General features: G+C 44.7%; 1 protein-coding gene across 1 annotated transcript in view; it reads left to right on the top strand.

Moving 5' to 3' along the window:
- Positions 1 to 10,551: 10,551 nt before the first annotated feature.
- Positions 10,552 to 13,353, top strand: part of LOC127184032 (collagen alpha-4(VI) chain-like) — a 97,345-nt gene continuing 94,543 nt past the window's right edge. Inside the window, exon 1 of the mRNA XM_051140247.1 lies at positions 10,552 to 10,627. Coding sequence (XP_050996204.1) covers positions 10,552 to 10,627 — 76 coding nt within the window. The remainder of the gene's footprint in view (positions 10,628 to 13,353) is intronic.

The following is a 13,353-nucleotide window of genomic DNA, read 5'->3' as shown; positions in this document are numbered from 1 at the left end:
ATTAAGTACTCTAAGGAAATTTAATGTAAAGTTGATAAGAATTCGATTTTATATACAGCTTTTATCTGATCCTGGGAAAACGTCTACATTAAAAAAAAAAAAATTTGTTCTTGTATTGCTTGTGGCATGTGAGCATGTGGGGGTCAGAGGACAGCTCACAGGAGTCCGGAAGAGCCTTTCCTTCTACTGTGTCGGTTCCAAGGGTTGAACTCAGGTCATCAGGGTTGGTGGCCAGTGCTCTTACCTGCTGACCCATCATGCTGGCCCACTCGATGTTTAAATTCGCTGAGTAAACAGAGAGATGGTGAGCGCTGCTAGGGCTGACTTGATGAAAGCATCAAATCCTGTCTGAGAATTGTTCCACAGTGTCCACAGGAGAACAGGGTGTTGGCCTTTGTTTTCTTTCTCCTTCTTTCTTTCTTTCTTTCTTTCTTTCTTCCTTCCTTCCTTCCTTCCTTCCTTCCTTCCTTCCTTCCTTCTTCAGAAGCTAAGAAACCAGGGCCTGCCCAGTGCAGGTGGCCATGTTTTGTTTTGGCCTCTCAACACTGAAGCCCAGTGGCTTTTGCAAAGTCTGCTCTCACAGAATGCTGTCAAGAGTTTCCGATTCTCAGAAATGGGCTTCCTGGAAAGAACTTTTGAGATGTCTGCTTTGTCTCTGGAGTGGAGCCCTCTCTACACTCTGCAGCAGCCGCAGCAAGAGCACGTACTGTCTCTAAGAGGAAATGAACTGATGAGTGTTGTCTGCTTGTTGCTTCGGCCTTGACTGTTCTCTCTTGCCCCAGCATTCCTAGCTCGTCTTACTGAACTTTTGTGGTTTCTCATTCTGACCATATCCCCAATTCCCCCTTGGTCATAGGTTGCAACATTACACTGACTCCTCTTTGGCATCTTCTGGGCTCTTAAACTAAGTGCCCTTAAATACTATGTCAGTTAAAAAAAACACACACACAACAGAACAAACAAACCATGGCCACACTCTGTGTTGTTAGTTGCATAAATCAGCCAAGTAGTTGGTTTTGGGCTGTTGGTTCTGAATACATACACAGTTCTGGGGTCTCTCTATGTAGCCCTGTGTTTCCTAGAACTTGATATGTAGACCAGGCTGGCCTTGAACTAACATAATTTCACCAGCCTCTGCCACCATGAATGCTGGGATTAAAGGCACGATCTGCCATGCCTGACAAGAATACAAACACACACACACACGCACACACACACACACACACACACACACACACACACACACACACACACCCCATTTTTAAAGACATGGTTTCAGTTATAGACCTGGCTGTTCTTGAATTCTCTCTGTAGACCAGGCTGGTCTTGAAATCACAGAGATTCACCTGCCTTTGCCTTCTGAGTGCTGGGATTAAAGATGTGTGCCACCCCTGCCAGCGTGATTATATTAATACAAATGACTTTAAAATTTAATTACAATTAAAGTATCAAAGAGGATGAAATAGGTTTCATATCTTCTGTTAACCAAACTGATGGGCTAGAGCATACCAAGCTTCCCCAAAATCATCTTTAAATTTTATTTTATTTTGGTGTTGTTTTTTGTTTATTTGTTTGTTTTGTTTTTGGTGACAGGGTTTCTCTGTTGTAGCTTTGGTTGTCCTAGACTTGCTTTGTAGACCAGGCTGGCCACAGACTCACTGTGATCCACCTGCCTTTGTCTCCAGAGTGTTGGGATTAAAGGTGTAGGCCACCACACCTGGCTTTATTTTGGTTTTTTGAGACAAGCTTTCTCTGCGTAGCCTTGGCTGTTCTGGACTCATTTTGTGGACCAGGCTGGCCTTGAACTCACAGAGATCGCCTGCCTCTGCCTCCCGAGGGCTGGGGTTACAGGTGTGCGCCACTGCACCTAACTTCTTTACATTGTTGTTGTAGAACATCCTGTCTTAGCAAGAAGGAACCTTTCTTGGTAAGTCAATGACTTTACGCAGCCACATTTGGAAGTACAGCATAGAAAACGAAAGCACTCCACTGTGTTCTAGAGAGAGATGGGGGCGTGAAAACAGTTATCAACAACCACGGCAAGCATCAGACAGCACATTAGATGATGGTGGGGGCATGACAACGGGGAGGAGGGGCAGGGAAGGAGGGCTGGGTACCAGTTACAGACAGAGTGATTGTGAAGGTGACTTTTGAGCAGATGCCTAGGAGGTGAGGGGCATAGGCTCAGTTTTTTTTTTTTAAACAATTATATTTTATTATGATCTTATTAACTGAGAGTACCTCACTTAGAACTTGACCATCCTAAACAATAGGAAATGGAGATTAAAGAATACAATAATGAAACCGTAAGGATATCAGTTCCGAGGAACGATTCTCCTAGCATAATCAGCAGAGGGGCGTGGCTATGAAGCCATGCTGGAAAACATTCCAAACAGAGCAAACAGGAAGTGCAAAGCACCCCCGCCCCCCTCCGCCCCAGGGAGTATCTGACTGATTAGAAGAAAGGCAGACCGAAGTGATGAGTATAAAAAGTGGAGGTGAGGGATGGGGTAAAGTGTTTGCTGGGCAAGTATGAAGACCTAAGTTCAGTCCCCAATAAATCGGGCATGGTGGTGCATGCATGCAACCCCAGTGCTGGGGAGGCAGAGGCAGGTGGATCCCGGGGTCTTGCTGGCTTAGTTTAGCTTAATTGGCAAGCCCCAGGTTCCAGTGAAAGACACTGGCTCTTGAGGAAGATCATTCGACATTGATTTCTGGTCCCCACATACACACATGTGCACTTGCCTGCACCTGCAGAGCACCCCCTTCCCCACTACATTAATTAAAAATGATAGTGAGCCATGTGGGGTGGCGCACGCCTTTAATCCCAACACTCGGGGAGGCAGAGGCAGGCAGATCTCTGTGAGTTCAAGGCCAGCCTGGTCTACAAAGCAAGTCCAGGATAGCCAAGGCTACACAGAGAAACCCTGTCTAAAAATGATAGTGAGAGACAAATGAGAAAGCCAGGGTCAGATCGCTCAGCATTCTGTAACTGAATCCATCTTTTCCGCAGTAGAACAGGGAGCCTTAGGGAGGCTTTGGGTAGAAGTGGCCTACACTTCACAAGCAATCCTCCAGAGTGTTGAGAATACAGTTCGGGAGCAAGGACAGAACAAGGACCCGTGAAAGCTGTTGCAGTCAGCAGGCAAGAGAGATGAGGGTGTCGTACACCAGAGTGTTTGCAATAGAAGTGGTGACAGATAGGCCGTTTCTGGATTCATCTCTTCAAAGGCAGAGTCCACAGGACCTCCTGTGTGTGTGTGAGGACTGTGGGGGTAAGTCCAGGGCTTCGGGTCTGTACACATAGAGAGCTTTAGTTTTCATGAAGGTAAGTAAGGAGGGGGGAAAAAAAAGGGAATAAATTCTGGAGAGAAGTGTTATGGATGGTGAGTGTTAGAAACAACAAGGAAAACCTGACAAATTTCAGTTATTCACTGAAATAAAGCTTCAGAATCAAAATGTGATGGGAGTGAGCAACTCTTCACCAGGCTTGGATTTGAAGTGACCTGGGAGCTGGGTTCTGGGTAATGCTTAAGAGTCTGCCAGGTGTGGGTGCATTCAAAGGTGTGTGTGTGTGTGTGTGTGTATCCATGGGTGTGTGCATTCATGTGTGTGTGTAGCCATGTGTGTGTGTGCATCCATGTGTGTGTGTGCATCCATGTGTGTGTGTAGCATTCATGTGTGTGTGTGCATCCATTGGTGTGTGTGCATCCATTGGTGTGTGTGTGTGTGTGTTTATCCATGGGTGTGTGTGCATCCATGGGTGTGTATGTATCCATGGGTGTATGTACATTCACAAGTGTGTGTTAAGGAGTCCTGAGGGTTCTCGGGAGAGGGAAGGAATATTTTATGACCCTCCAAAGCCTGAAGCAAACTTGGCAGATGTGTTCTCTTGTGATACCATCTTCCACAACTTTGTATCCCAGTGAATCTTAGGATAGAAAATAAAATAACCTACCCTTTTGTCAGGTTTATGTTATTGCATAGTTTTCCAATTCATTTTTAAGGAGTTATTTAAAGTATCAAAAATGACACCAAAGTAGTCCAGTGTCACTGAATTCCTTTAAGCTGAGATTCTTGAGATAAAAATAAAAGACATTGCAAAAGACACAGATGTCACACCCTCACCTGCGTCATTTTAATGTAGGGATGCTCTCTCCCACTGCCATAGAAAGCCTGGTAGGATCTGAAATCTCACATCTGTCAAAACACCGCTATCTCCTGGGTTTGCCAAGTCAAAGATGTGGTCAGCTCTTCGATATGAACGTTTCTCTTTGAATAAAAAGCACTTACGTTTTCTTCCACCATTGAGAAAGGGCTCAGTTTGAGGATTTTTATTTTATAGATTGTCACTTGAAGGCAGTGAATATTTCTAATTTGACAGCATTTTACAAATCTGTCCTCTCCCATGCCTACAGTGCCCTCACATTAACTTTGCCACATGGTGCAGGCAAAGAAACATATTCAGATTATGTGGCTGACAAACCCAAGGGATAGAGCATCCCAGAGATGTGCAGGGATACCAAAAGCAAGGATGACGCAGGGATGGAAATTAGCTCTGTGCAGTTCTTACTGCACTTTACTCTCCTTCATTTTTTGGGGGTGGGGGGGTGCGGGGAAACTTGGGTTCTAGGATTTCAGCTGCTCATCTGCCTATGTGGAGTCACAGCAGCAGTGGTGGTGGTGGTGGTGGCAGTGGTGGTCGCGGTGGTGGCAGGAGCAGCAGCAGGGCACTATGCCAGTCTGGCCCTGGGGAAGGTATGGCTGTTCTTTTACACCTAGGTTCTCCCCACTTTTTCCTTCTTCCTCCCCGTTCCTTTCCAGCTTCAGGCTGGCCTTAGATTTGCTATGTAGCTCAGGCTGGCCTTGAACTCGTTGCCTTTTATCTCCAAGTGCTAGGGTAATAGGTATGTACCACTATGTCCATCTTACTAGGATCTAAGTAGTTAAGAGCAGGGGGCCCAAACCAACTGGCTCGGAAAGACACAGCAGCTGTCCCCTGGGAGATATGGAGCTGTAGGAGGTTGGCTTGGGGATTTGCAATATCATGTGTGTGAGCATGGCAGAAGGATGACAAAGCCTCAGTGACAGAGGTGCAGTAACCAGTGGTCCCCGACCCAGGATACATTCTAGCAGTAGCTTCAACCTCAAGGTGACACATAGTAGTAGCTTGGGCCACAGATTTTTTTTTCTTTGAGACCCTTGGTTGTCCTGGACTCACTTTGTAGACCAGGCTGGCCTCGAACTCACAGCGATCCACCTGCCTCTGCCTCCCGAGTGCTGGGATTAAAGGCATGCACCACCATGCCTGGCTGTTCTGGGACTTCTGCATCCCCTTGTTACACCCCAGTATTGCACCTTAGTCACTTCCGTCAAAATGGAGGTGCTTATTCATTGTTCTGGTCATTTTTATGAGTGGAGGTGAGCCTGAAACACCTCTGGTTGGCTATTATGCTGATGTCACTTTCGGCAAATGGTCCAACTGATGTCTGAACTAGGGAATCACAATGAATTAGACAAGTCAGTGTGTGGAGAAGACCTAGGCTAATTAAAAGTGCCCTGCAGCCAAGGTTCCATCCCATTATGAAAGCTTTAATTCGTCACCAGTTGTGTGGTAGGTTTTGGATTAGCAGGGGTGGTTGGCACACAGTGGAATCAGTGTACACTGAGTCCACAGAGAGCAGTGCTGGCCTCCTCTCACTGCTTGATGGTGGAAAGCTCTTGTTGATTTTTGGAGTCTAAGGAGCCATTAATTGTCATTGAAATGTTTGACACAGCTTCCCTCAAATATTTTACAGCCAAGTTGTATTTATATCTAAGCCAAGATTTGAGAGTGGGCACAGGAAGCAAATGATAGTGTTTACATAATCACTGGGTTCCAGGGCGATGTGTGCAGAGGGACATCTTCCCAGCTCCCAGTAGTTCGCTTTCTAGAGTGTGAAGCTCCAGATGTGTAAGACTGTGTGACTGTGGGGTTGTGAAGGTGAGAGGGGAGAGAGAGAGAGAGAGAGAGAGAGAGAGAGAGAGAGATCCACTACCAAAGAATAAAATTGGGAAAATATGCTAAATTAATTGTACACATTTGCACTGGATAGTTTATCCAAATATTTTGAAGCTGAATTTTGACTATTACAGTTTCTCTCTCTCTCTCTCTCTCTCTCTCTCTCTCTCTCTCTCTCTCATTGGATATTTATTTAGTTTTTCAGTTTTTTTTTAGCATATCAATATCTTCAAGGAACGTAGGCATTAATGTTCAGACTGCCTTTAAATTGTGATTTATGTGGTTAGCTTCCTATGATGAGATTTTGGGGGAAGGAATAAACTGTAAGAGATGGTGGGATTTCTCAGTTCCAGGAGGTGCGCAATGTCGCCTCAGCCTGTTTTGTTGATGTTAACTGTGGCCTGTCAGTCCTAATGTGACTTGATGTGCTGGAGTAGGATGGTGGTGGCGGGGGCTCCCCTTTTCTGAGGAGAAGGGGAGGGAGGATCAGGGAAGAGGGAGGGGGCTATGGTCTGGATGTGAAGTGAATTTTTAGGAAAGGTTATTTCATTTGTCCTTTGTAAGTTACAGGTAATATTTTGAAAGAGATACTTTTGAGACTGTATTGCTGTCTTAGTTACTTTTCTATTGTTGTAACAAAACACCATGATCAAGGCAGCTTCTGAAAGAAAGCTTAATTGGGCTTACAGTTTCAGAGGGGCAGAGTCCATGATGGCAGAGCAAAGGCAGGTGGGACAGTTTCATGCATGTATATGGTGTGCACTTCAGTCACCTTCACCCCATTGCACTTTTTCACTCCCCCCCCGACCCCTTCCGCCATTCCTCTTAAGAAATCCCCTTCTTCCTTCATGTTTTGTGTGTGACCCACTCAGTTTAATGGAGGTTGCTTGCATGAGCACAAGTGTGTGTGTGGGTGTTCTTCACTGCCTGCTTCTCAGCGACTACATTACCGAAGAAAGTGACACCCCCTCCCTGAGCTACCACTAATGGCCAATAGTCCCTCAGGAAGGGGTGGGCCTCATAAGCTCCTCCCCACCCTCAGTGACATATTTGAGAGACTTTCATTAAAATTTTAATTAAAATACAATTAATCACATCCCCTCTTTCTCTTTTCTCTCTCTAGCCACTTCCAAGTTCCCTCTTACTCCCTTTCAAATTAATGGCCTCTTTTTCCTTATTGCTGTTATACACACACACACACACACACACACACACACACACACACACACCCTCCTAAGTATGTTTAGTGTCGCTTGTGTGTATATGATTTCAGGGCTGGCCACTTTGTATTGGATAGCCAATCAGGGGCCTCATCCCTGGGAGAAATGAATTCTCCGTCTTCCAGCAGTCCTTAGTGTCCTGTAGTTCTTTGTTTGGGTTTTGTTTAGGTAGCCACATTGTTGAGGTATCATGGGTTCTTCCCTGCCATTTCTAGGACACACAATCTTACAGCAGGCTTCTTGGTTCTCTGGATCTATAATCTCTCTGTTCCTTCTTCGTGCCCTAGGTGCAGGAGTTATAGGGTAGATGTATCCATTGGAGCTGGCATCCTGTGACCAGCTGATCTTTGTATTACGGCCAGTTGTGGTTTTCTGTAATGGTCTGCACTTGCTGTAAAGAGCAGCTTCTTTGGTGTCGAGTGAAAGCTATACTTATCTGTGACTATAAGGACAAGCGTCACAGTGCAGTTAGGAGTTAAACTGGTCTAGAAAAGTGGCATCTAAGTCTAAGATCCATGATGTCACAGTCCTGGGTGGTTGACGAGGTTTCTAGTTCAGGCATGGTTTCCTTCCTGTTAAGTGGGTCTTAAGTCCAAGTAGACAGTTGATGCTTATTGCCAGGACATGAGTGCCACTCTCTTATCATTAGGGATATCTAGCCATGTCATTGTTATGGTTCATAGGCATCACAATTGGGCAGGACTAGTAATTAGCATCTTGCACAGGACCTCCTGGTACTAAGGAAGCTGGGCCACAGGCTCTCAGGTCCGATTCAGCGAGAATCTTCTGCGTCCTGGGATCCAAGTGTGTAGTGTCTTTAGTAACAAGACTTATCTTCAACCTTGAGGAGGAAACTGAAGGCAACTGAAGGCAACAGCAATAGCCTATATTAGTAGTTTAAGAGCCACTTATATGACCCTGACCAACAACTTAAGGGAGGTTTCTCATGCCTGACCCTGGAGCTTTTGTTCGTCTGTGGCTTCTGTGGGAAATGTTATCAGCCCAAGTGGCACACTGAGACTTTTAATTTTTTATTTTTTGTATGTGGGTATATTGCCTGCACATATGTTTGTGTACTATGTGTATGTGGTACCATGAAGGGCCAGAAGAGGGTGTCAGATCCTTGGGGACTGGAGTTACACATGCTTGTGAGTTGCTGTGTGGATTCTGGGAATTAAACCTGGGTCCTCTGAAAGAGCAGCCAGTGCTGTTAAGTGCTGAGCCATCTCTCCGGTTCCCAAGGGACTCGGTCTTGTGCAGGTCACCAGAACTGCAGTGAGTTTATGTGAGCTGAGCGTTTAACAGGTGTCGGGAGAAGTCTTTCTCGACTGAAATACCATTGGTTGTTACTGGACTCAACAGCTGCCGCTTTCCCAAACTAATCATACTTCACTTACTGGTTTTATATCTTGCTTCCATGGTGGGCACTGCATGTTTAACATAATCTATTAGAATTCAATGGCTTTCTGAAATAGTAAACATAATGTAAATATCAAGTCATTAATGTATAGACATTCAACACACATATGCACAGCTGTCAAATGTTTGTAAATGTTGACTTTGCAACTAGATTTTATTTACAGTTATCTAAAAATGACTAATTGCACTAATTGTAATAAGGATAGAATGGGTTATGAAAATATAGATGCCTTCTTGGAAGGTTTTTTATTTTATGTGTAACTTTATTAGCTCACAAATTAAAAAAATATCAAAATACAGCTTTTTATTTTCCTTCCTTCCTTCCTTCCTTCCTTCCTTCCTTCCTTCCTTCCTTCCTTCTTTCCTTCCACAGGATCTCACTCTATAGTTCAGGCTGTACTTGAATCCACTCATGGCCATTTTATTGCCTTAACAACACCTGGGTGGCTATTTATTTACTTAATTTGAGACAAAGTTTTGCTGTTAGCCGAGGCTGGCCTGGAATTCGGCTCCTTTGCCCTGGCCTCCTGATCCCTGGGGATGAAATGTCACATGTCATTACAAATGTGAGGTTGATACCTGAATGTATTCTGGCTCACTCTTTCTTGCCATTTTCATGGATAAAACGTTTTACAAGGATGGAGTCACTCCATCTTGACTATGAGGCAGGTTCTATTGGAAGAAACTAAGGTATAGAGAAATGGTACAAATTGCCTAAGATTTAGTGGATTTGTGATTCAAACTCAACCTGTCTTCCAGAGTTCTGTGGTTATGAGGTTGATGGCTAAGAGCAAAACTGCGATGTCACCTGCTCTGCGGAGCCTCCGTTCGATGTGGTCACTGCATTATTCTTACAGTAACAAAAGAGAATAGTCTTAATACTTGATAAATTTCATGGATGCCTTTGGACACAGGTCCAAGTTCAGAGGAAAGAGGTTATTTTGTGTTCCTTCCAGGGGAATATAAAATATGATCTGGCTAAGCAGATTTTTGCCAGGCGGATGTGCTTCAAGATATTGGACTATTTCTGGATGCTGCAAATGTTTATCGGGCCATCTAACTCTTGTATAAAAATACAAACAAATTCACCCAGAAATGTTTATATTCCACCAAATGAATTCAGTATGTGAAGTGGGACCTCTGTCCCTGACCCCCGTACTCTTCCCCCTCCACAAACCGCATCTGCACAGCTATCAACAGCAAGTCTGAGAAAGTATGCTCCAGTGTTTATGGAATTCTTCCTGAGTCAGACTAACGGGGCATTTTCCTTACACAGTTGAAGCAGTATGGCAAGGTTTATCATCATCATCATCATCATCATCATCATCATCATCATCATCATCATCCACATCAATGTCAACATCATCATCACGACTATCACCATCGTCACCATCATCATCATTTTACATGCATTCGTGTGTCTTGTATGTATGTGTGGGTGTACTCACCTACACAGGCATGTGTAGAGAGCAGAGGTTGATGTCAGGATGTCTTCCTCAGTCACGTGATTTTACTTACTTATTTAGTGTGTATGTGTTTGTTTATTGTGGTCAGAGGACAACTTCCGAGTGTTCAAGCGTTGCTTTCCCCCTTCTATAATGTGGGTATCAAGGATTAAACTTAGGCTGTCAGGTTTGTGAGCATCTCGCTGACCCAATGCTTGTCATTTTGGTTGGATTGGCTGGGCAATGAGCCCCAGCATCATTCTGTCTTCCTCTCCTCCTCTGTGGTGCAGTTGGGGTTACAGGCTACATGCTCATACACACTACGTGAGACCCTGTCTTCCAATTTTTTTTTTAAATGTTAGTGAGGTATAACTTACTTACAATGTGATGTATTCATTTAAAATGAAGACATAAATTTAAATTACAAGGCTTCTTTCTTTTCTTTCTCTCTAGGATCACATTGAGCATGGGGACTTGGAAGATATTTTGGGTGATCATCTTCCTTGCAGCTAGTTTTGGATTCATCAAGTCACAGAAAGTTGGTAATACATGGACTTCTTTTTTTCAAGACAGGGTTTCTCTGTGTAGCCTTGGCTGTCCTAGACTCCCTTTGTAGACCAGGCTGGCCTCGAACTTGTGATCTGCCTGGTTCTGTCTCCTGAGTGCGGGGAATAAAGGTGTGTGCTACCATGCCTGCCAAGACATGGAATTCTTAAAGTCCAAGTGCTTGCTTTCTGGGGACTTGGTAGTAGTGACAATCTTAAGAGGAAATATATTGGGAGAATCATCATAATAAAAGGGAATATATTCCTTCAAGGAGAATTTCCTTGGAATCTGGAAGCACTAAGTGAGGGATGGGTACTTGATTTTTTAAAATATACTTAACCACAAGTGGTAAGACAAATAGATGTATTGAAGGCGTCGTGCTTCTGAATGTACAACCATATGTTATAGGTTATAGTGCTTTGCAAGAGTTGCGTGACCTGCTTTGTCTCCATGACAGAGCTGTTCTGAGGACGATTGTCACCCTGAGGTGGATACTTTTGCCCAGTGCTAGTGACACTTCGGTACTTTTTTTGTAGTCTTTATGTGCATATAGGTATTTTCACATGGTGTACATATAGGTGTATTTGCGTGTGCTTTTGGATGCCTTTGCTCATATGTGTGCACATGGACCCTAGAGGTGTGTTTTTTTTCACTTTAATTTTTCAGATAGGGTCTCTTACTGAACCCAGAGCTTGATTTGGGTAGGCTGGCTGGCCAGTCAGCTCCAGGGACCCACCTGTCTCCACCTCCCTAGGGCTGGGATCACAGGTGTGCACTGTGGAGGATCTGAACTCAGGTCCTTGTGGTTGCAAACACTTTACTGGCTGAGCCCTCTCCCCAGCTCATTTGACAGTGATTTAATAGATTGTATGGCGTTTTCAGGATGAATGTCTTGTCAAACGTTGTTTGAGTGGCTGGAAGCCCCGCTGAGACACCACGGGGGTTTAAATACTCAAATGCAGTCGCACAGCCTGTCATTTGTCCCTGGAAAATGCTGAAGTTTTCTCCATTTCCCCCCTTGGCTCTGTCTCCCCTTTCTGTGAACAGAGCTGTGACAGTAAGTCTTGTCATATTTCAAATAACTTCTAAAACTACGAAGAACTAGTGACAGTATAATGAAGGCATGAGGTGCCTCTGTGGCTTCTTCATGGTAGAAGCAACACTTGCTAGGAAAAAAAAAAAAAAAAAAAAAGGGCAGCAGTTGGGGGGTGGTTGCTTCAGCATAGGAGGACCAGGGAGAACTTCATGGCTGTGTTTGCTCCTGTGAGAGGTGTGTGTTAGTCAGGGTCCTCTGAAAATAAACCTGCTGATCGAATGAATGTATAGATATTAAAAGGGGGTATGTGAGAGTGGCTTATAGGCTGTAGTTCCAGTCGTCCCACAGTCCTATCTCCTGATGGCAAGGCCAAGAACCCGGTAGCTGTTCAGCCCCTGAGCCTGGCTCTCTCAGCAGACCCAGTCTAGTGCTGGCGTCCTGGAGTTTCCAGATGTGTTCAGGTGGACAACCAAGATCAGCCGTCCCAAGGTCAGAAACCAACTGGCCACTTCTGGCCTAGTCCCTGAATTCTCCCTTCCCGATGGAAGAGCCCAAGGGCAAAAATTCTGAAGGAGCTGAAGGGTGGGACCCGTCTGCCTTTTCTACAGTCAGACTCCACTCAGGTTTATGACCAAAGCCAGGCAAACTTCTCAAGGTATGTCCCAGGGCTCCAGAAGGGACACAGGGAGTTGATGTCCTTGGATTTTACCAAGTTCCCCGAGCCCTTCGCTGTTTATGCTTCTCTTGGGTCTCAGCATATGCATATAATTATACTTTTATGGGTTGAATATTGGAAGAGCTGGATTCTGTCTAGGTCTTTGAAGAGATGACTGTGGGGGTGCTGAGCTGATCAGTTTTATGTCAACTTGACACAGGCTATAGTCATTCTGGAAGACAGAGTCTCAGCTGAAAAAAAATGTTCCCATCAGACTGGCCTGTGGGCAAGTCTGTGGTGTATTTTCTTGATTGGTGGCTGACATGGGTGGTGCCACCCCTGGGTGACTGAGATGTCCAGGTCTTCCAACACCCAACCCATAAAAGTGTGATATAAGCATATGCTACTAGCTGCCTGTGACTATTGAGTAGCCTATTTGTCGTCCATAGTGACTATTTGAGCATTTGGGTATGAAAATGCAGTAAAACACAGAATCCCGTTTCTCCTTCACACTAGCTGCATTCTGAAAGCTCAGTGACCACACATGACTAGTGGCTGCAGTAGTGCATGGATTACAGTAATTTCTAGTTCTGAAATTGCAATTCCTTCATTTGTTTTCATGATCGTTCAAGAGTTCTGTCCTTGGGCCAGCAAGATAGCTCAGTGGGTAAAGGTGTTTGCCAGCTGATGATGTAAGCCCCGTGACCTGAGTTTGATTCTCTGGGGCCCATGTGAAGGTGGAAGGAGAGAACTGACTCTATGAAGTTGTCCTCTGATCTCCACTTGCGTGCTGTGGCACACACATGCACAATGATGATGGTGGTGGTGATGATGATGATGGTGGTGATGGTGATGGTGACGATGATGATGATGTTGATAACAATAACAGAGTTTCCTCCTTGGAAATGCTACCCTCTCTCTCCTCCTTTTCTTCTTATCACAGACATAGATGTGAGGGATATGTGTATCAGCCAGTAAAGGAGCTATAGCGCCCACTACTGGTAGAAAGCTGGATTTTCCTATTAAGTGTG

The sequence above is a fragment of the Acomys russatus genome, chromosome 32, assembly GCF_903995435.1.
Source record: "Acomys russatus chromosome 32, mAcoRus1.1, whole genome shotgun sequence".
In the NCBI taxonomy this organism is placed as follows: Eukaryota; Metazoa; Chordata; class Mammalia; order Rodentia; family Muridae; genus Acomys; species Acomys russatus.
The sequence above is the reverse complement of the archived record's forward strand: the minus strand, read 5'-3'. Positions and strand labels throughout refer to the sequence as shown.